Source organism: Hemiscyllium ocellatum, chromosome 19 (genome assembly GCF_020745735.1).
Source record: "Hemiscyllium ocellatum isolate sHemOce1 chromosome 19, sHemOce1.pat.X.cur, whole genome shotgun sequence".
NCBI lineage: Eukaryota > Metazoa > Chordata > Chondrichthyes > Orectolobiformes > Hemiscylliidae > Hemiscyllium > Hemiscyllium ocellatum.
Genome location: NC_083419.1, coordinates 20286031 through 20310442, shown reverse-complemented (window position 1 = coordinate 20310442; position 24412 = coordinate 20286031). Strand labels below are relative to the sequence as shown.

Sequence of the window (24412 nt, the reverse complement as noted above, 5' to 3'; positions counted from 1 at the left end):
TAATGTGGTCAGAAAATACAAGATTGATTTTTTTTTAATTTTTTTTCCTATGAAATGCTGCTGTTCAACCAGCCATTGTGAATTGTCTCAGTTCACTTCCTGAAGTCCCATCATGTTCAATTGGGTATGGATGTCCTTGGCTGCTGAAAATCTGGCCCTTAAGTGCACAGGGCGACACAGCGGTCCCCTGCTCAGCAGTTCCCGAAATGTCCTGTTTTCATGTATTGCATCCATGCACACCTCCGAAAAATGAGGTACAGCAGGGCAAATATTTTCCAAAATAGATGTCATATATATAATATATACACATTCGTACATACATATCTTTATTCATGTGATGTCCAAAAATTAAAAAAATGTACACTTTTATTACAAAATTGTAACAAAGACTGGACAGTGTTTTGCTCATTCTGGAAAGATGAAGCCCAGTGATACACAACCGTGGAAAATGTCCAGAGGTCGTGGCAATAACATTCACTTAAACAGTCAAATGTTCTTGCATTTAACTTGGCAGAAATGCCATTCAAAAACATTAGGGGTAGTAAAATGAACAAATCAAATGCAGGCTGCTTATCTTTCCAAATGAAATACAAGGAGGATCTTCACATAAAAATGCACTAAACATTTTTTTTATTATTACCAGTAATGCTACAATGAACAATGCAAACTTTTTAAATTTTTACACTTTGGAAATTTAGCAATGAAAATGTTGTCGGTCCACTTGTCCTTTAGCAGAACAAAATCTGCCTCTAGGCTGAAATTATTTTGTGTGTCGTTTTTAAACATACCCTGCTCAAAATAATAAAAAAAAACAAAAAATACAAATTCAGTTGTGTTGGGCAGCACATAATTACTAAGGCAGGACTTCAAAATGTCGATCCATCCACATGAGCCAATTGCCAGATCCTCAAAGAATAAAAACCAGGATGCCTGAGCCACTTCGGTTTCCGCAGTTTGAGTATTGTGCTGAGACAGCCATACCCCATGAACAGTTAAGTCTTTAGAAGGCTTGCTGAGCAGGGTTGTAGTTCAAAGATGACGGCAGATGAGGTCTCTCCTCTAGTTTATCATACTCCAGATGGAACTCCTGAAATTGCAAAAAGAAACAGTCAGCCATGTGGCAGCAAACATCCATTTAAAAGGAAAACAAGATGCAGCATACATCCTTGGATGCCAACATCAGTATATAGATATACAAAACCCAATTTAAATTTAAAGAATGCCATTGGTGAGGCAAACTTTAATGTGGAAGTAGTAGCTATAGAAAAAAAAAGGCAGAAATTCTATCAAAAAGGACTACAGTTCTAAAATGTTTCATTAGAAGGGGCCCAATATCAAAAACATTTATATACAAAGACAAAGTTTTGGAGTTGTTTTGTGGAAATATGCAACTGATATAATTTGGCAATGATTTGGGCAGAGGATAATTTAGACACAATAAAGCAGTGATGATAAAGGACAGAGTACATGTGATGGTGTTTCAACTGTGGAAAAATTTTGGATGGTTCAAAGTGAGGCTAGGCTGATAGCATTGTCAAAATAGGCAAGCCTGCTGCTCTCAAAGCATATCCTAAGGTTTCAGCAATGTGGTGGCTGAAGTATGGGCAGAAGTGAGCAATTTTATTGATGGAATTTGATAGCAGCTAGGTTGCTGAATTAAACAAAGTGATTTAATAACTTGTTAGAATAGCATAAAAGTGTAGTCATGGAGGGAAATGAAAAAATAAGGGAAGAGAGTTTTGGTTGGAAACTGAAAATTATTTCTCTGGACTCTCCCATCACAAGCTGGAGAAAAGTTGCTGTAGGGTAAATAGTCTGAAAGTACAAAAATAGCAACTGGAGTTCATCAGCATATATCAGGTGTCAGACTTAACTAAAATGAAAGTAGCTCAATGATATCTATTGAAGACACCCAACTTCAGCAGCTGGATTCACTGCAGGAATAAGGTAATGCTACACCACTGCAAGTACTGTCTTTCGAATGCAATGTTCACCCAATCTCCCATCTAAGATGAGATCTTTTGAAATTTTCATTCATCAACCAAAGATGGTTAAAAATGGATCACCAAGCTATTTAACTCTATTTGTAGAATCTCAAGTAACTAGTTTTACTACATTTCCAAAGCACTATTTTGGCTAAAAGTACTTGGAATACTGAAGTCGTGAAAAACACTATGAGTGTGAAAATCTATTTCAGTGGATGAGGTCTCAAATGTGCACCAAATAGATCGAAGAGTAACAATGAACAGATTTGAGGGAATCCTGAATATGATGAGCCTGGGGGTAGGAAATAAAGCAACAAATTACAGCATTTCAACAAGCTTAAGAAAACTGCTTGCATTTTATAGACATTATTAAACATCTCTGCATACATTAAATTTCTGAATTATTGGCATTCACCGCATACTCCATTGCAACAAAATAGTCCTCTTAGAAGTTTTTGTTAAAATTAGTCATCTGTTCTGTCCTACTCACTACAACAACAAACACGATGATACATTATAACAAGTACACATTATTCTTTGAATTAAAGCAAGCATTTGAGTAATTCTGAAGATATTTTGTCAAAGCTTTTCATCAGGACAATTCACTAGGAGAAAGTGAGGACTGCAGATGATGGAGATCAGAGCTGAAAATGTGTTGCTGCAAAAGCGCAGCAGGTCAGGCAGCATCCAAGGAGCAGGAGAGTCGACGTTTCGGGCAGATTCCTGAAGAAGGGCTCATGCCCGAAACGTCGACTCTCCTGCTCCTTGGATGCTGCCTGACCTGCTGCGCTTTTCCAGCGCCACATTTTCAGCAGTAAATGTTGACTTCCCCTTGAATTGGTATCCTTATGAATTGTCCTGATGAGTACATGATGAAAAGCTTTAATAAAATGTTTGTTCACAGAAAATTGAAATTCTGAGTCTCCTTGCTCTATGAAAAATGCTGTGAAGCTTGAAAGGGTTCTGAAAAGATTTACAAGGATATTGCTGGGATTGGAGAGTTTGAGCAATTGGAGAGGTTGAACTGGCTGGGGCTTTTTTTTCCCCATGGAGCGACAGAGGCTGAGGGGTGACTTTTATAGAGGTTTATAGAAATTATGAAGGGCATAGATAGGGCGAATAAACATGGTCTTTTTTCCCAGGGTAGCATTGTCCAAAACTAGAGGATATAGGCTTAAGGTGAGAGGGGAAAGATTTAAATGTGACCTGAGGGGCAACTTTTTCATGCAGAGGGTGGTGCATGTATGGAAAGAGTTGCCAGAGGAAGTGGTGAGGCTGGTACAATTATAACATTTAAAAGACATCTGGATGTATACATGAATAGGAAGGGCTTAGAAGAATATGGGCCAAACACTAGCAAATGGGACTAGATTAATTAAGAATATCTGGTCAGCATGGATGAGTTGGACCGAAAAGTCATTTTCCATGCTGTGTAACTAACTCCATTTCTGTACTACCAAATGACGTTTTGTGAGTATTGTGTTTTAAAGATAATTCCATTGTACTAAAATGATGATTTTACTTTTAAAATATTATGTATAATCACCAACATATGATTTTCTTGCTATTTTGGAGAGTTCATTCTATAGAGGGAAGGATTTTCAATGTGGTGAAAACTCAATGGAACAGATGGTGTTTGGCATTAACAGGGATGGATTGATACTGCCACAGTGCTTGAATAAAGAAGTCAGAGTGGTTTTAAAAATGCTTTGTATTATCTCTTCAAATTGAACACAGAATCCACAAATTACTACACAATGCTTTTAGGTAATCCAAAGCTACTTCATGGGAATCTGGAATTTGTGATCAGAAATTCATCGAAAAAGCAAAGATCTATAATTTCAGTAAACATTGGTTGACTGCATGTGCCTTCACTGATAAAGATCCAGTGCCTGAAGAATACTGCAACTGCCAACTCTGATTTATACTACTTGATCTGTAGAGAGCTGTCTCCTAGATCGAAGGCTACAGATATAATTCACACAAGAGTCAAATTTTAAAAAAAACCTTTGGTCTCAGAATTTTGTTTTCCTTAAAATATTAGAAAATCTTTTTAGAGTTTAATATACAAACTATTTAATTCCAACTAATAGAGCTAATTGAAATAAAACTATTTCAATGGTTTGTGAAAACTTCAATAAATTTTCCCTTTACTGCAAATATATACACAACTTTGAAAATGTGAATAAAAGGTGCTGAGTTATACTAGATGCTGGTATTGTTGTTTGATCAGTGAAACAAAAGCTTTGTATGACACTCCAATACATTGTGAAGACTTACTCAGTAGCTGCCAAATTCCACAGAACTTTTCATTATCCTGTCAGCTGTTTATTACAAACATTAATATTTTAGCATGGAGATCAGTTAGTTGACCACTGGAGAGTTGCAAAATGTTGGTATACTTTAACCAATCTAAAACTAAAGCAGTGCACAACTATATATCCTTTGAAAGCAAGCTGATTCGCTCCCAACGTTTTTTCTGGGTAACAATAAATATATTGCACTTCCTAAACTGGGCAGGTGCTGAATGTGTGGTATAAATAAGCCTTTAAAATATTCTCTTTATCATTGCCAACATGTCAACTTTCTTCTTTTGAACTGTATGGAATTTGTAGCACAATAGTTTAGTTTTCATTGGTCAGACACTGAAATTGGGGACTCATGTGAAAATAGTATGCTTGTAGGGATAGACAGCTATTTTTGCTTTGATTATATTGGGCATCTAGATTTTAAGTTATACTTTGGAGATCTGATCCTGGTGATTCAATCCATTTTCTGCTTTAAACACAATATCAAAACTATGCCTCTAGCAAAAAGTCATTTGAGTAAGTCTTTTAGGTAGTATAGTTGGTTTTGTAACATGACCTGCATTTGACATGAAGTGCAAAACCCATTGTGTGACATTTAAGTAGTTTGAAATATGCCATCACAATCAGCACAAGTAAAATACTTTGCAATTACCTTCAAGTACAGCTGAATTTCTATTTTTATTTTTCAATATTTAGGTAAATAATTTGATGTTTTTAAAACTCTTTTGTGCTGTTCTGGAATTGTTCTTGAACCTGGAGCTTCTGGTACTGAAGGTGATTGGTCACACTGTAATTATTGGCCTACTCCCCACAACATGCTAACACAGTCAGATAAAGTTAAATTGCCTAGACAGGCTCAAGTGTTTTCTCTTCAACAAATCAGGGTCAGATAAGATTATGCAATCAGCCAGTGGCAAAAAACAAATAACTCCAAATTGTCCCTCTCAATGAACAGAAGAATTTAAACATGGCTAGATTAGGTTGGGATATCTGGTCAGCATGGAAGAGTTGGACCGAAGGGTCTGTTTCCATGCTGGACATCTCTATGAGCCTAAATATAGATTCATAGAGTCAATGTGAAATGGGAGGACGGAGGAATCACATAAGAAAATTATGGAAACATTATTAAAAAGTTTGAAAGAAAAAGTAAAAATGCAATCTAAGTAATTAGTACCAACTTAAAAACAGAAATTGTTGCAGAACTTCAACAGGTCTAGTACCATCTATGGAGAGAAAGCAAAGTAAATGCTAACTCTGCTTACTCTCCACAGATGCTGTCAGACCTGCTGAGATTCTCCAGCAATTTGTTTTCATTTTAGATTTCCAGCATCAGCAGCCTTGATTTCATATTAACTTAAATATTGTTGAAAAAAGATACACCTTGAAATAGATCTCCATCTAGCACTCATCAGGATATTTATAAGAATACTAAAGTAAAAGGGAATAATACTTTATACTGTATGAGAAGTGTTGGCAACTGGACTCTGCTGATCAGAGATATTGCCATACAGACTGCATCAATTAGATAGGAACATAGAAAATAGAAGAAGTAGGTAATTCAATATGATCATGTACTCTCATCCTCCTTCTCCCTTTATCCTTTGACTAATAAACAAAACTTAGCAGTTGACTAAGTTTAAGCCAGGCATGTTGATTCTGGTCAAAACCTAACTGGTGCATTCTATTTGGCAGATGCAGTCCAATTGCCAAGAAATCTGCACTCTCTTCTCATTATATAATATTGCTCCCCTTCAAACTGGTATTCTTGCAAATGTGATAAATGTATGACTCAAAACTTTACTAATTTGTCTTTTTCAGCAATACTAAAGTTCTGTTTAGTACCATTACATAAAACTGAGCACAAGGGGGCAGATAAAATGGGTCTGGGTGAAATATGAATTCAGACTATGTTCCATTAAACAGGTCTTGTTTAACTTGCAAAAATAACATTTATATCAGTAGATTCATTGTAATATTGTCACTATAATTTAGCATGAAATGATACAGAATAAAAGCAGGCTAATGTAATAAAATCAATTGACTAAAATCAGTTACTGCATAGCTACAGTAAGCCAATCACGCCCTTCTATGCTGCACATTTGGGTCTAGAGTGCATGAGGTGAAGTCTTCAAAAAGGTAATAGCCTTGAGAGTACAGAAGGTGCTACAACATTCAACAGTCTCAAGGGTTAAAACAACAGCACACAAATTTAGGCTATTTCAGCTATCTTTATTATTGAGAACCACAGACCAAATTTGCTGGGCAGAAAATACACAATGTTGTATACAAAACACATTGGTTGTTTCCAGCAAACAGATGATACGTAATCTCAAGGAAACATCAAGTTAGTAATTTATCTGGCTCCTTTACAATCAAATAATTTCTGTATTATATAAAATCAATTAGCGCATCAGCTCTTACTTTAGCAACCTTTCTCCAGTTAAGACAGTCAAAGAAATAGTATGTCCCCCTTTCATAGGTGTTGGTCTTTACTGTTGGCTCCATTCCTGGGGCCCTGGTGATCCAGACTCGCTCTTCTTTGTGGTACCTCCAGTCTCGGTTAAATCTACCATTTATAACAAGAAAAATATTGTGAGAAAAAACACAAGTTTTAATTAAGTTAAACACATCCAACAAACTGCTGCATGACAACTTTTTTGGCCACAGGAAATTTTCATTCAAATAAAGTGATACATTTAAAAAAGGTCTTACAACTCTACTGCTGCAAGTAACTGCAAGACATCTCCTCCATTCATGTAGTATAGATAGAAAAGGAGGTCCTCTCCATAGCGGGCAAGTTTTATTGCAGCGAGCTGTAAAATAAATTATTGTTGATTTTTATTTTACATTTCAAATATAATGTTTAAAACCTTACTTTTAAGATTTCAAATATTTCATGTACATAAGTGGGCCAGGGTATCAACAAAAATTCTGCAACATGACTGTAAGCTTCGCATAGATTGTCACAAAATATACAAATTATGCAATTTAGTACTCACACTCTGATTATGCCGTAATTGTTAATCTTTCAAGATGAATATCATCACACAATCAGCACAAAGTGCTGGCTGCTGCCAGCAAATACAACCCAACTAAAAAGGAAGTATAGCTGTCAATGCAGTATATAATCATGCGATATGTTAAAAATCCTATTGGTGTACACTTTGTTTAGAAAGACAAGAAAAACTTGCATTTGTATAATGCTTTCCATAGCCATCATCAGTGTCTAAGACAATGTTATACGTTTGAACTGTAATCACTTGTAAATAGACGTCAATTTACAACAAGCTCCCGCAAATACTAGATTAGATTAGATTACTTACAGTGTGGAAACAGGCCCTTCGGCCCAACAAGTCCACACCGACCCACCACCCACCCATACCCCTACATTTACCCCTTTACCTAACACTACAGGCAATTTAGCATGGCCAATTCACCTGACCTGCACATCTTTGGACGTGGGAGCAAACCGGAGCACCCGGAGGAAACCCACGCAGACACGGGGAGAATGTGCAAACTCCACACAGTCAGTCACCTGAGTCGGGAATTGAATCCGGTCTTTGGTGCTGTGAGGCAGTAGTGCTCACCACTGTGCCACCCAATGTAGTAATGTGGTATTAACCAGGTAATCTGTTTTTATGATGCCAGAGGGATATATTTTGGCCACAAGCTAGGTATAGTTGCCTGTTCCTCTTTGAAACTGTCATGGGATCTTTTATATCCAACCAAGCAGGCAGATGTGGCCTTGACTCAACATCGCATCCAAAGGAAAAATAAGATTACTTTGAGTTTCACTCTCTCTCTCGCACTTCTTTGATAGAATTTCATATTTTTAAATGGCAATGTCTATTCTTTTTTCACTAAACTCATCAGCTTCTGTACCATGCCACTCTTTGGCCAAGCTCAAGTAATTAGTTAATCCGCCTAATGGATCCTTCTCTGAGACAGTGTCAATCTATATATGATAATGCTTATGTGAAATACATACATATATTTCCTATGCTAATGGATTATCAATGGAAGTTATTGGAATTGGTCTATGTGAACTACTTGTGTTATGGTTACATTATTCCACCCATAGTGACATTATATAGTGCTTCAGTTTTATCTGCTAGTGCCTCTATACATACTGCAGAGAAACTGCTACACTCCAGTTTTGTTTTCTAAATTGCAGCAAGTTGTTTTAATTTACAGAATACTTATTATTAAGTTCATTCAGCTTAAAATGTGGGCTGAATTAGATCTACAGGCTCACATTTTAACATCAACACAAGGGTTGTTTTGACTCCCTTTGTGAAACACCATGGGACTTGAACTAGATATAAAATAAAGTCTGTCAAATTGATTTCAAAGCAGTGATCTTCTCTTGCTTTAGATTTATACGAACCACAATAGCAAAAATCCAAATCTGAGAAACAGAGTAATATGGATATTTATGACAATCGTTCAAAACATTATTGAACAGTTAATGTGAAGAATCACACCTATTTCAGAAAGTAGTCTGAGGACAAAGTGTCTTACACAACTCGTATCAGGACGCCTCGGCCATAGAGGTCAAAAATAACATCCAGGTTGCACTGTCTGGACAAGATATGCAAGAGCAGAAGTCTAGTTTGATTCGGATTTCTTAATACAGGTATGTATCCCTTTATCTGAGCATCCAAAAAGTTCCGAACACCAAAGGTTTTCATGGAGCATGCAGCGTCAGTAACGTCTACATAACATAAAGGGGTTTTCTTGGCAGACGAAGGCTGCACCCACTTGACCCACATGGCGGTGTGGCCCAGCACTCGGAGGTGACAGTTGTGTATTGTTTTTACTGTGCTAAATTGTTTAACTTTAGAGTGAAAACGTCAAAAAGAGTACACGCATGGCTAACAATAATATAAAGAAAAGGAAGCATCTGTCATTATCAATAACGCAAAAAGTGGAGTTATTACAGAAGCTTGACTGTAGTGTGGCTGTGCGGCATCTTACTGAAGAAAATGGTGTCGAAACTACCGCTGTCTATGATTTGAAGAAACAGAAAAACAAGTTACTGAAGTTTTATAGTGACAGTGATGACCATCAACTGATGAAAAATAGGAAAACACTGCATAGGGCAAAAAATGAAGACCTTAACCATGTGTTGATGGAGTGGATTAGACAACAAAGAAGTGAATGTATGCCATTGACTGGTTTGATGGTCATGAAACAAACTCGAAAATATCAAAGAACTAAACATTAAAGGTGATTATCAATATTCAGAAGACTGGCTGCAGAAATTTAAGAAGTGTAATGGTGTGAAATACCTGAAAATCTGTGGTGAAGAGGCATCTGCTGACCATGAAGCAGCTGAAAATTATGTTGGTGAATTTGCCAAGCTAATATCTGACAAAAGCCTTAGTCCTGAACAAATTTACAATGCTGATGAAACAGCTCTTTACTGGCCCTATGTCCCGAGAAATACATTAGCAAAGGCTAATGAGAGAGCACCAACGGGTTTTAAGGAAACTAAAGACAGATTAACTATTCTCGGGTGTGTCATTGCCAATTTCACCTTGTGTGTGCCTGCAGCAATGATTAGGAAAAGCAAACATCCAAGATGTCTTAAAGGTGCACACAATTTGCCTATGCATTATTATGCAAACAAGAAAGCATGGGTAACCTGAGAAATTTTTACTGGTTCAGTCAACACTTTGTACTAGCAGCACGAGCTCATTGCAGACAAGCTAGACTGGAAGAAAAGTGTAAAATTTTATTGTTCCTTGACAACTGCTCCGCACATCCCCCTGCCGAACAGCTTGTTTTTGGCATTTACTTGGCCCCTAACGTGAAATCGGTATTACAGCCTTGTGGCCAAGGAATTATGTTCCATGAAGAGCAAGTATAAAGACGATTTTTTAAACAGTATGCTTGCTGCAGTCAACAGAGGGGTAGGAATTCAAGACTTCCTGAAAGACTCTAATCTTAAGAATGCCATTTATGCAGTTGCTAATGCTTGGAATGATGTTGATAAAGCAACATTAACAAACTCTGACCTACAATGATGTTTCTTGTAAATATACCTGCAGATGAAGAGTTTGAAGGATTTCTTTTCACTGAAGAAAAACAGATGATAGCAAGCCTTGTTACTTATGCACAAAATTTATCAGACGAAAGTATGAATAAATTACATGAAGCTGACATCGAAGAAATGCTAAACAATGACAATGATGCGCCTGCCGTGCATTCCTTAAGCGAAGGGAACATTGCTGAAATGGTTTTAAATATGGGCTCCTGTACAGATAAATGTGAGGATAGTAGTGATGATGATAAATTAGTGAACACAATTGAAAAAGTCCCCATTGACAATATGGTGAAAATGTGAAATTGCAGGGCGGCATGGTGGCACAGTGGTTAGCACTGCTGCCTCACAGCGCCAGGGACTTGGGTTCAATTCCCGCCTCAGGCGACTGACTGTGTGGAATTTGCACATTCTCCCCGTGTCTGCGTGGGTTTCCTCCGGGTGCTCCGGTTTCCTCCCACAGTCCAAAGATGTGCGGGTCAGGTGAATTGGCCATGCTAAATTGCCCGTAGTGTTAGGTAAGGGGTATATGTAGGGGTATCGGTGGGTTGCGCTTCGGCGGGTCGGTGTGGACTTGTTGGGCCGAAGGGCCTGTTTCCACACTGTAAATGATCTAATCTAAAGTTAATTGCTGGCCTTGAACAACGTTCATTTATCAGTGAGCAAGAGATTATGGCAATTTACTCAATGAAAGAGAAATTGCTTAGACAGAAACCTATGTTAATGAGACAGATGACACTTGAAGAAGCCTTTAAAACTGCTGCCTGCCATCATGCTGAAGCTGTGTATGTTTAAGTTTTACCGAATGTTTTTATAAAGTGTTGTTGAATATTTACAGTCAATGTATTTCATGAATTTGTATATATTACTCTATAAATAAGCTTTGTATGGTTCAGTTTTCCCAAATGTTTTTCTTGTAATGTTTTTTATGGAAATAAAATGTTGTTGAATATTTATGGTCAATGTATTTCATTTATCAGTATACTACTCTACAAATAAAGTGTGGTAGTATTTCTAGTCTTTATTTATCCTGCTTAGTGTGAGTATTCATATGTTTTTGCTGCAGTACAGTATTTATGTTTGATTATGGGTTGCTGCCCTGCACCCTACGGGGGGGGTGTGTGGCTACATTAGTTGCGAAAACCGCTACATTCCGATTTCTGCAAAGCAGCTGGTCCCAAGCATTTCGGATAAAGGGATACATACCTGTATCGGGAAAACAAAATTAATTAAGAGCTACAGATAAGTCAGATTTTGGGCTCAAAATTAAATTCCATGTTATTGCCATATTTACTTAAGGTGATAACACTAAAGGTGAATTTTGTTCTAAATTATAGCAATCAGATTTATCAGCTGAATAGAAGGAATAAAGTGATTTAACTTGAATTTATAGAATATAGCAGTATATAAGCAGTCCTTGTTACCCCAGGATGTCCTAAAGCAATTTGAGACATTGAACTATAATCACCAATGAAATGTAGGCGAACAGGAAAGTTAACTTTTCAATCAGCAATAATGTAAACGAACCACTGTGCTTTTGGCAGTGCTAGCTACTGGTCAGGTTCCAGAAGAACGGTCTTGCTGTCATCAAATCATTTCACATTAGTGACAAAAAAGTTAATGAGTATCATGCAACAAAGTTAAGTTAAAGGAGCAAAGATGAGTGTTTAAAGAGTTTATGTTGGAACAATGGTGAATTTAGGATGATCTGGAAGTCATAAGAAATTGGAAAGAGTGAATATGAACTAACGGTGCCTGCTGTGGTCCAGCCAGTTGTATAATTTGTGGTCAAGACTATGTCTCATGTTTGCCTGGATGTGGCCCCCATCTCTATTTGTTTGAGGTCAAGGACAAAGTAGATTAAATGTCAAGCAAGTAGCCAGGCTGCAGAAACATTGTGGCAGATGGAGAACGAAAGACTAGGCAGTTGGGTGTTCATGCACTCAGATAGACTATTGAGGGGGGGAAAAAAGGAAAAGAATTATGGGGAAAATTCAATTGGTACAAGAAAGAATAACTGATTAAACAAAGATTCCAAAGTGTTAGAAGTGAGACTCGGGTTTGAGAAATCCAGTCAGAGGCAAGATATGTCACAACAGCTCAAAGTCCAGATGGAATGGCAGATGTGCAAAGCTGGACCTACCAGATAATAGACAGATCCAGCACTTGTGGACAGAATTTCATTATACTGGTATCTGAAGTAAATGCAAGTAATCAGAGGAAAAGAAAACTGCCAACTCTAAGTTGACAAAACAAAAATCAGGCAAACAAGCTGTGAACTAGTATATATTGACTAGACTTATACATAGTGATTCTTTGATGCTTTTAATCTGTCAGCTAATCAAGAAATCTCAACCTTATGAACTTCGTGCCAATCTTGCATGTTAAGCATAAGGTTATTTTGTACGAGGTATGGCCCATCTGACACTGAGTTGGCATGACATATTTAAAACTCAGTACCAAAAGGGTAATAAAGTCTGTTAATTACACATTCTCAAATTACATTGAAGAGTACACTTCAATGTTTATCCTTTTACACTTAAGGTGTACTAATGAAACAGAAAAATTGTTAAATGTTTTTATTTCCTTAAGTGAATTTGATAGCAAGGCTCAATTTGCAAATGTTAATAGATGGAAAATGCACAACTGATTTTTAAACATTGTACTACATCTATTGTAAAGTTAATCTACTCCATTTATAAATCAGTACAATAATTCTCAGCACCACTTCTGACATCATATTCCTGTATTCAAGAAAAGTAAACATTCAGAACAATGTTGCCGGCAAGAGAAAGAAAGATTCTTGAATTCAACAGAATCTTTTACAAATAAGTCACGACAGAGCATGCTCAGGGTTAAAATGATTGAGCATGACTATTTCAAATGCCAGAATACTATTTCACAACACGGGAATGTGTTTCTTCCTTATAGAATAATCAGCATGTGTCACTTTTAAATTTCACATTAGACAACAAAATCTTCAATTACTAGTTTCACATCAGAAGTGTGACAGACTTCTCATCTCTCACCTGGAAGACTGCAGCCACAACAATCGTGAAAATCTGGATCAACTACTCTGTCATTCAGCATCAACCCTTTGCTCACTACTTGAGAAACCACTGCCTTAAATCACTCTTCTCTGTCCTCTCTATGTTGTTGTTGTTGCAGTATCTACTACGTATTGAATGTACTATATCAATTTTCTAAGAACATTTAACAGTATCCACAAGCTTCATGATTTCTAGAAAGGAGGAGAGCAGCGTTGTCATATGAACAGGACCATTTCAAATTCCCATTTTGCCTTTCTGCTTTGGAAAAATATTATCATTCCTTCATCCACACTGGATCAATATCTTGAAATTGCTTGTCTATTATCACTAATGCGCCACCACAAGGGGAACTGCAACATTAGATGGACAATGAAAGCTGCTAGTGCCACTCTCATTCTGGGTAGAAAGAGAATAAAACAGCCTCTACAAATTCACAGTTGTACCATTTAATACAGTTTATATCTAAATCTGTTTCATGTTATTCTAGGAATCCCAACGTACATGTTATGCAAGTCATTTTTAACAAATGAAATGGCCAGGTGGCTCAATGGTAGGTTGAGACACTTCACAGCCAAACATAATACAATATTTTTTTTATTTAGATTCCATAGAGTGTGGAAACAGGTCCTTCAGCCCAACTAGTCCACACCGACGCTCCGAAGAGTAACCCACTCATACTTATTTCCCTCTGACTAATGCACCTAACACTATGGGCAATTTAGTATAGCAGGTTAGCAGCTAACCTGCACATCTTTGGATTGTGGGAGGAACCAGAGTACCCAAAGAAAACCCATGCAGACATGGGGAGAAAGTGCAAACTCCATACAGACAGTTGCCCGAGGCTGGAATCGAACCTAGAAATCGAACCTAGGACCCTAGTGCTGTGAGGCAACACTGCTAACCACTGAGCCACAGTGCCGCCCAATTCTCTCTCAATTCGCCCACATATTGGGCTAAATAACTGCTTGTGCTTTCCTACTCCTAGCCCTATCATTGACATCCATCCTAGTTCTTCTTTTAATCTCATCTGTGATTAGCCGATGCAGCCCACATTGGCGAATGAATAAAGGGTGTGCTTGCATTACTCAACTGCACAATGGATGTCCATTTACCAATCCAGCCACTGGGAACATGTGGCACTATCATATATTTCTCAAGAGTTTCCAACAAGGAATGCACTCAAAATAATTAATCGACACACAAATATTGTGATTTTAGCAGCTTCAGCAGCCCAAGTTTTTGACACAGAATATATGACATTATCTACATCATTTAAAGTTTTTCCAGTATTTAATATGCTCACCTTGTCCCTAATGTGTATGTTTGTTAGATACTCTGAGGGAACATGAAAATCTGTGGAAGAAGATGAGTGTTGATCAGTTATTTTAAGTTGTATAAATTTTTAAAGGAATGAACAGAATGAAGATCCACTATATTGACAGTAATGATAAAATTGCCATTCTCACCAATATCTTGAGGTCGGCAGGGTGCTGATGCCCAAGGAGATGCAAATTTGGGGTAGAGATTTCTGTAAAATACTGATAATTAATCATACAGATTCTTGATCTAACAAAACAGTCGACTGCTGAATCACTGAACATGACCTGATAAGCCCTTACTGAAAAGTTACTCGAGTTGTACAGTCAAACATTTTTGAACAAAAAGGAGCACTACTCTCACATCTGCTAAACTGGAAAGAAAGAACCCAATGCTGAAGCAATTCCCTACAGAATCCACAGACAGATCTGTATTAATATTTTGCATGATTTCCCACAGCAGAACATTCACATGTGACACAAGAAAGCATCCAAACCAGAACCAGGTCAATGCTTTTAGCATGGAAAACCATTTGTCATCAAATTACTGAACACATTACAATGAAAAATAACAAATTATGGTTAAACAAGATGAAATCTTTTGGACCATCAACCTTGCAAAACAGCAAAAATAAATAAACTACACAGAAGATAAACCTCCAATCAAAAAGAACTCAAAGCTTCAAATGCAGTTAATAGCAAAATCTATTTCTCAATCACCTAATCAACTATATTCCTAAAGTTTATGCAGTTTTCCAAAAAAATAAGGAGTATCCAAGATATTACGAGGTCATGGTTCAGTGCAATTGTTCAGAAGACATAGCCAACAGCAAGTATGATATTTCAGCAATTCAAAAGCAGTGTATAAAGATTTAAGATTTGAACCTCATAACATGTTTCAGGATGCTGGTGACGATCTCTATCAATTTAGTGATTTTGTTAGAATTTTTTTATCCATTGGACACCTACATACAATGTAACTTGTGGCAGGTAAGAACTAAGGACATGGTTGGCAATTATCAAATCATGTGTTTTATTCTCCGGAAGTGAGCAAAGCTCACATTTGCTGCAGATCCATTGAGAAGGGGCAAATTTTAGGAAGTTTATCAAATGACAGGAAAAATACAGCAATATGGTTTAAAGTCCAGAATGGTGTTTACTCTGGAGGAGAACTTGCAGATGCTGGTGTTTCATGTAAGCTCTTGCAGTTCTGGGTGGTTAATACCGCTGGTTTCTAAGGTTTGGCGAATTGCTGCACTGCATCTTATCTATGTTCTCACTGCTGCCACTCTGAGCTGATTGTGAATGGAATGTAATGGATAGGGTGCCAATTAAGGCAGTTACTATTCCTTCACCCTCCTCCTTATGCCTTGCAGACTGTGGACAGACTTGACAGTCAGAAGGTGAATTATTCACTTTCAGCTTCTGACCTGCTACTGTAAAGACATAAATTATATTGCTAGCCCAGTCAATGGCAACCACAATGTTGACGATGGAGATTCAGCAATGGTAATGCCTTTGACCATTTCCTGTTGACATTCAGATTCTCTCTTGTTAGAGATGGTCATTAACTGTATGGTCAGAATGTTTCTTGCCACTGGACACCCTGACCCTAAATGTTATTCAGGTCTGACTGCACACAGGTTTGGGCTGCTTCAGTATCTGAGCAATTGCATATGCCACTGTACACTGTAAACATCTTCAATTCTTATTTTATAATGCAGAGAAAGTCCTTCAAAATGCTGACAGTTCTGTTAGTAGTGTTACTTAAGCCACTCCCATTCTTGGTGATGAATATTGAAGTCTCCCAACAAGAATGCATTCCATGCCTCTGGTAACACCAGAGTGTTTCCACGTGATGTTCAATACTCGGGAAGCTGAATAGGAGCAAATGGTAACTCGTGTCTGACCAAATGCAGAGATGCTTTTTTTTAAAAAGATCAGATTCCCCTACAGTGTGGAAACAGGCCCTTCGGCCCAACAAGTCCACACCAAATCTCCGAGTAACACACCCAGACCCATTTCTCTCTTACAAATGCACCTAACACTACGCGCAATTTAGCATGGCCAATTCGACTGACCTGCACATCTTTGGACTGTGGGAGGAAACCCACGCAGACACAGGAAGAATGTGCAAATTCCACACACAATCGCCAGAGGCTGGAATCAAACGTGAGTCCCTGGCACTGTGAAATAGCCGTGCTAACCACTGAGCCACCGTGCCGCTTCATGTGATAAAGACATGCTGAGGACTCCCAAGGCAATCCTCCCAATTGTATACATGTCACCATCTCTGCTTGATCTGTACTGTTGCTGGGGACAAGGCTGACCCAGCTACCAGGGTAGAGAAGTCTGAAACATTCGCTATGCTTCATGAGTATGGCTATGCCAGGATGCCCTGACTAAAATTCTCCCAATTTTGAACAAAGTCTACAGACATTAGTAGGGAGGACTCTGCAAAATCAACTGGGTGAGATGTGTCTTTGTAACTTCTGGCACCTATGTGAATGCTGAGTGGTCAGTTCAATTCTAATATTTTACTTTTCTATACAGCTAAGTGGCCTAAGCCATTTTCAAGGGAAGATGGAAGACATTGTAGATCTGCAGATCCATTTAGACCAGGGAAGGAAGGCAGATTCCCTTCCATAAAAAGGTATTAGTGAATCAAGTAGTTTTGCTTAATATCCTATAGCTTCATGGTCACTATTATTGACACTAGCTCTTTATTCCAGATAGTTTTGGATTCTTCTATTCTCCAACATTTTTTTATTAGCATCAATTTATTAGTTTACGTTCAATGTAGATTATTATATAAAACATTCAACTGAAAAGCTGCAAGCTCACTTGGCAGTTTGCTTTTTTTAATTAAACATGTAAACAAATGATTTATGGAAAAATTACATACTGTCCTTTTTCCAAAGTATGCAATGATCTTAGCATAAGAATGGCAGAAGGTGGTAATGCTGCTTACTCTGGAGAGTTTAGGTTGAGGCCTAGTGTTGTTAAATCACTCCCTAACGCGAGATGTACCATGCCGGGATCAGTCTCTGCCGCTCGAATGAACGTTAAAAGTCCGATCATTCCAAACTGATCTGTTACCATTCCCGTAGGAATATTAGTGACTCGGCCTAAATAATAAGAAAAACAACGTAAGAAATGATCTTCCAATTGTATAGACTTCCAGAATTTGGAAATATTGTTGAATAAGAAGTCATAATTTTGATGCTGTATAGAACCACCCACCATCAGATAATACTTGGATCCCTTTTTTCTGTAGATTGTTGTTTTGCGTCGTTGAGCTCTTATCGCCAGGAAATTTGGGCCCGTCTGTACTAGATACATTTTTTCCTGGTGTATTCAGATTCTGTAATTGAAATTTTTGAAAAAAAAAGGTTAATAAACAGCACAAAGGAAAATCTGCAATTTTGGAATATTCACATATAAGTTATAGTATTCCATAAGTGCTGTTAGATAAGAAGCTCTTCGATTCTAATCCAGTGACTGTGTAGGAACAGCATCAGATGCCAAAATTGGGATATTGTGAGGCTTGACACGACTGTGATCAAGAACAAAAAACAAAGAAATTACAGCACAGCGACAGGCTCTTCAGCCCTCCAAGCCTGCGCCAATCCAGATCCACTATCTAAACCTGTCACGTATTTGCGAAAGATCTGTATCCCTCTGCTCTCTGCCCATGCATGTATCTGTCTAGATACATCTCAAATGACGCTATCGTGCCTGCCCCTACCACCTCCACTGGCAACATGTTCCAGGCATTCACCACCATCTACATAAAGAGCTTTCCATGCACATCTCCCTTAAACTTTTTCCCCCTCACCTTGAACTCGCGACCTCTAGTAACTGAGTCCCCCACTCTAGGGAAAAAGCTTCTTGCTATCCATCCTGTCTGCACCTCTCATGATTTTGTAGACCTCAATCAGGTCTCCCTCAAACCTCAGTCTTTCTAATAACAATAATTCTAATCCATTCAACTTCTCTTCACAGCTAGCACCTTCCATACAAGACAACATCCTGGTAAAGCTCCTCTGCACTCTCTCCAAAGCATCCACATCCTTTTCATAATGTGGCGACCCGAACTGTATGCAGGATTCCAAATGCGGCCAAACCTGTGCCCTATACAATTGTAACATGACCTGCCAACTGTTGTACTCAATACCCTGTCGATAAAGAAAAGCATGCCGTATGCCGCCTTGACCACTCTATCAAACTGTGCTGCCAACCTCAGGGTATATTCCACCTGAACACTCAGATCTCTCTGTATATCAATTTTCCCCAGGGCTTTTCTATTTAGCGTATAGTTCACTCTTGAATTGGATCTTCCAAAATGCATCACCTCGCATTTGTCCGAATTGAACTCCACCTCCCATTTCTCTGCCCAACTCTCCAATCTATCTATATTTTGCAGCATTCTCTGAAAATCCCTTTCACTATCTGCCACTCCATCAATCTTAGTGTCATCTGCAAACTTGCTAATCAGACCACCTATACCTTCCTTCAGATCATTTATGCAGATCACAAACAACATTGGTCCCAACATGGATCCCTGCGGAACACCACTGGCCACAGTTGTCCATTTTGAGCAACTCCCTTCCACTACTATTCTGTCTCTCCTGCTGCCCAGCCAATTCTCTATCCATCTAGCTAGTACACCCTGGACCCATATGACTTCACTTTCTTCATCAACCTACCTTATCGAACAGCTTACTGAAGTCCATGTATGTGACAGCTATAGCCCTTCCCTCATCAATCAACATTGTCACTTCCTCAAAAGAATTCTATTAAGTTGGTAAGACATGACGTTCCCTGCACAAAACCATGTTCCCTATCACTGATAAGCCCACTTTCTTCCAAATGTAAATAGATCCAATTCCTCAGCATCTTCTCTAGCAGCTTCCTACCACTGACATCAGGCTCACCAGTCTGTAATTACCTGGATTTCCCTGCTACCCTTCTTAACAAGGGGACAACATTAGCATTTCTACAGTCTTCCGGGGCCTCATCCGTGTTCAAGGATGCTGCAAAGATATCTGTTAAGGCCCCTGCTATTTCCTCTCTCGCTTCCCTCAGTAACCTGGGATAGATCCCATCTGGACGTGGGACTTGTCCACCTTAATCCACCCAACACTTCCTCCTTCCTTATGCCAACTTGATCTAGAGTAATGCATAATACATTTGTCCTTTAACATGGCAGAAAACATGACGAAATTTTGAGGAGTTGCTGCAGTATGTCTTGCATACTGCAGACACTAAAGCTACAACGTGCCAGGGCATAAGGATGTTGAATTTCATGGATGGGTTGCAGAATACCCAATTTCTGACTTGTTCTAGTAGCTCCAGCATTTATGCTATGGTGATTGTGAGATGCTAACAGTGGGAGATTCAGTGATAGTGGCACCATTAAACACCAAAGGACAGTAGAAAGACCCTTTCTCGGCAAAGTTTGGTAAGAGACATACCATACACCAGTCCTAGTCTGGATGTTGCCCATATCTAGCTGCAAGTAAACTTTAACTTTGCATTATAACTGTTTGTGAATTGTACAAACTAAGTAACAAAGCACTCGAGTGTCTCTTATTGCAGCAAAAAGGCATTTAAGCACCGTTAATAAACTGTGTCACAGAGTTATTACTGTGTAGCATGATGGAGGCCATGTGTTAACTGCCATGAAATGTACTGTCACTTGTTTATTTTCCTACACAGTCGACAGGTTAGATGTAGAGAAGATAATTCCACTCCCCTACAGAAGTCTAAAATTAAGGCCATAATTATTAGATAGATAGTTGTTAGATAACAGAAGTTGAGAATTGCTGAAGAAGAAAGACATTTTGTCAAAGACTTTCATCCTGCACTCATCAAGACAATTTAAAGAATTCCAATAAAAGGGGATAAACAACTGAATTGATAACTGTTGCATTCTCCATATCAATGCTTCTATCAATCAGCACTCTCCTCTCATACAATATATAAATGTTGGTTTTCCTCTTCATGAATGTTTTTGTGAATTAGTTAACTAAGAGCCATTGAGAGGCGGGGTCCTTGTCAATTTATAGAGTGTGGATTATGTTCTAGAGGAGCTATGGGATTCCAGACAAATGTGTGGAGCTTTTATTCTTAAAGGTCCCATGTCAATAGGAATGCTTTGTTTGTTGTTACTGGCAGTTCTTTGAGGGTGGTGTTTTCACACATGCATGCATAGGAAGCCACTCATGTTGCATTCATCTCAACATTCCAGAAATAATGCTCCTGTTTTGCAGCTCCAAAGCCGGGCTAAGGAAATTACACTGTTGGGGAGATGAGGATGAATGAAGCTAAGCTACGTACGAGGGCTCTGCTAGCCTGAATGGTACCCACAAATTTCCATAAGACATTCCCTCATCTGGATCTTGGCTTCAATGTACTAGAGATGATATTGGTAAGTCAATGTACAGTCAAGAGTAATGTCAGCATGTTTTGTTGTTAAGTTGTGGCTGACTGTGGAACCGAAGATTAAGATTTTCCTTGGCTTTAATAATTTATAAGTGCAAGGCTGAACTGTCCAAGGTTGGACTCAGGATGTTTAGTACAAGGTGTTCCAGGACTTTATTGTCATTGAGAGCTAGGCGGTGACTCCATGGGTTGATGAGTAGTTTGTCCGGTGTGAAAATGGCGACCATTTCAGGTTGACATTAGAAGATTAGAATAACATCCATGGTGTGAGGGGTAAATGTGACCTTCAAACAGCTTCACTAGCACTTCTTTCTCTATGAGTCGATGTTTTTCAGGAATTCTGAAAAATATTGAATCCTGCCGCTTTATTTGACTTTGCAGTCCACTATCAGTTGTCTGCGATGATACATAGCTGTTCTGGTATAGTTTTGAAAGACTAGACCTGACTTTCACTGTCTGCTTATCTCCCCAGCTGGCTGGTATCTCGGACCCTAATCACAAGCTCCAAAGTTATACTTTCAATGTTGACTTTGGATCAGTGGTATGATTGTTTTGCAATCACAGGATGACACAGGGGTTTCCATGCCTTCTGATTTACTTCATTAATGAAATGAGGAATAGTTCAAATCATAACAGTGGTCATCTAAGTCTAACCATCCCTCATTTAACAAGCTTCTGTCTTGAGTACTCTATGGCTGGTGGCGCCACAAGCATTCAGGTATCGTGTATTAAATGGAACTGCTGAATGGATTGTTCATTTCGACATTGAGTTTTATCTGCTTCCTCAGCCATATGAATCCAAAATACAAAGGGGAAGGTAGATAAACATGATAGAAAAAGGAATAAGTAATATTACTTCACCTCACTGCATCAAAGCCAGAATGAAGTTCCCTTGGACCATAAGTGCTGTAACATACCAGCAGGGCCAAATGTGTACTGTAAACTCAATATACTTGAGTGGTTGGCATTATTTACAAGTGACTGCAACAGTAAAATTTTCTTAGGTACTTATTGCCTCCTCTTTTCTGCTCTCCTAACCATTTATTTGTACTTTTTCCAGAAGAAAAACTTCAACTGGAAATCCTGTTCAGTACTGGAATAAAGTAGTCTCCTACGAATATGACAGAAAGCCTCAGAAAATGGATAATCTGTACATTAAGAATTCATTCTTACAATTAAGCATTTTTTTAAAGTGAATACAGTTTTATTAATGCTTTTCTTTGCAGCTTGAAGTTCAAGTGGTAATTATTAAACTTGATATTGTTTTCTAATTTCTAACCAGATCGTTAGTGTTAATACTCTTCATAGACACTTACAGATTTGCTGTCATCATTACTTGAAGTTGGATCCTTATAGTTGGAACCAGGAAGTGCAGGGAAATCTTCATTGTGGATTGAGAAGTCCTGGGACTGTTCATTTGCTGGTTTTGTCACCATCCCAACTACATCACGCAAACAAAGCCATGTTAGCCTTGAATCTGATTATAGTACATTGTAACATGATCAACCTTTTAACACCATTGTACTAATCACCCAAGGCACCTGCAGTCCTATTTTAAAACCTTAATTCTCCAACCAGGAAGTTCCTGGTCCAAATCCTTGCAGTACCAAAACATTTCAACATGAGTAAATCCCCTTGAGGAAGGAACTTATCTCAAGCAGTCAACCTACCCAACTGCTAAAATGGCTTCAGCATTAGCATGAAGTCATTAGTGTAAAAGACTGGTCTGTGCCTGCAGGATTTTGATAAACTGGCCCCATGCCAACCAAAGAAAACTAAACAGCTTTTAAAAGGCTGACTGCAAGAAACTTGACTTTTTTGGCCACTAAACAATATCTATTCAGTTACATGAGAATGGATTTTCATGTTAAATCATCAAATCACTTAATGACTTTGCAGACAAATAACAAATAAACACTGACACCAGCCATATGAAGATTTAACACAAAAGTAAAGGTTGAAACTAATTTTAGATAAAAGCAACTAAATAGGAAATGTACAGCAGCTAACTCATGCCAGGATTTTGCTGCTACTGTAACTTAATCTTATGGTCTTAATTTAATTGAAATTCTGATGACTAGAAGGAAAAGGAGCAAGAGTAGGCCATTCAGCCCATTAAGCCTGATCTGCCATTCAAGTAGATCATGGCTCATCTAATTGTAGACTTACCTCTACTTTCCTGCCTACCCCCAATTCTTAATCCTCCATTCTTGTAGATTCAAAATCTAATCCACTTTTTAATGATCCAGCCTCCACAGCAAACCTTGCAACTTTCCCTCCCAGGCAATCAATCATCAAGTTTAAATATCATAGCAAAATACTCAAATCCTGCTTCATTGTTAAGAATCACCTATAGTCTTGTGATGTTGAAATTCTGAAGGGGGTATCATATGATTTTCTTCAAGGCAGCTCCAAAAGTCCAGTGTAAGGCTGCCAATGTCAACCTAAAAGTGCCGTGGGAGATCCACTCATAAATAAAGAAATAAAAACATTGCATCTACTACATACCTGTCACACATCAGACATCACACTTAGTTCCGAATGCCCAAACATTTTAGGGAAAAACTAATCAAGGCGTTGAAGGTGAAATTAGCCACCATTCAATCTTTAATAGAATTCTTATCAACTACCAGCACATGGGACTCTGTCATTTAAAGGCAATTGTTTAATTTGGTATAATGTTTCCATCCTTGTAACACAGGCATAATTTGACTTAGAGTTAGCATCACTGAAATTTTTGCTGCTAATTTTAATAAAAAATGTAAGATAGGGGAAAAATATTCATATATTCCCATTCAACACTCTTCTACCTGAAAAATGACTATCATCATTCAAAAAAATATTCCGTGGTTCCCTCACTCCAATTGGAACCTGGTCCTTAGTGTGAGTGGAAGCTGACAGTGTGGACGAGAGTTTCCAGTTTGCACCAAAACCCAAATTAAACTACTACTACGTAGACTTACAGGTAATCTATTTACGAGTTTACTTGTTCATCCACCACCTGTTTGGTAACAGGCAAATATTAATTGATATTTTAAACAGTCAAGATCCTTCCCTTATTTAAATTTAGTCATGCTGCAATATACAAAAGTTGTTTATACATTTTCATGACTTGTTGATCATAATCAATCTAGTATATATAAATAGAACACCCTTGCTATTGCTTACAGTGAGTTAGACAATCCACTGAAGTTTGACAGGAGCCCAGTGTGATGTCTTCAGAAAGCACATACTATATGCAAATATAATAAGTATCCAA

At 38.1% G+C, this 24412-nt stretch overlaps 1 protein-coding gene across 5 annotated transcripts in view; it reads right to left on the bottom strand.

Annotated features, from left to right (window-relative positions):
- Positions 1–24412, bottom strand: part of cnot2 (CCR4-NOT transcription complex, subunit 2) — a 144389-nt gene continuing 119977 nt past the window's right edge. For all 5 annotated transcript variants that reach the window (XM_060839734.1, XM_060839735.1, XM_060839737.1 and 2 more), the window contains 8 exons: positions 22470–22594; positions 17950–18070; positions 17678–17834; positions 14857–14918; positions 14694–14743; positions 7007–7107; positions 6716–6860; positions 1–1087 (listed from right to left, as the gene is read on the bottom strand). In XM_060839734.1, coding sequence (XP_060695717.1) covers positions 1001–1087; positions 6716–6860; positions 7007–7107; positions 14694–14743; positions 14857–14918; positions 17678–17834; positions 17950–18070; positions 22470–22594 — 848 coding nt within the window. In that variant the 3' untranslated portion in view covers positions 1–1000. The remainder of the gene's footprint in view (positions 1088–6715; positions 6861–7006; positions 7108–14693; positions 14744–14856; positions 14919–17677; positions 17835–17949; positions 18071–22469; positions 22595–24412) is intronic.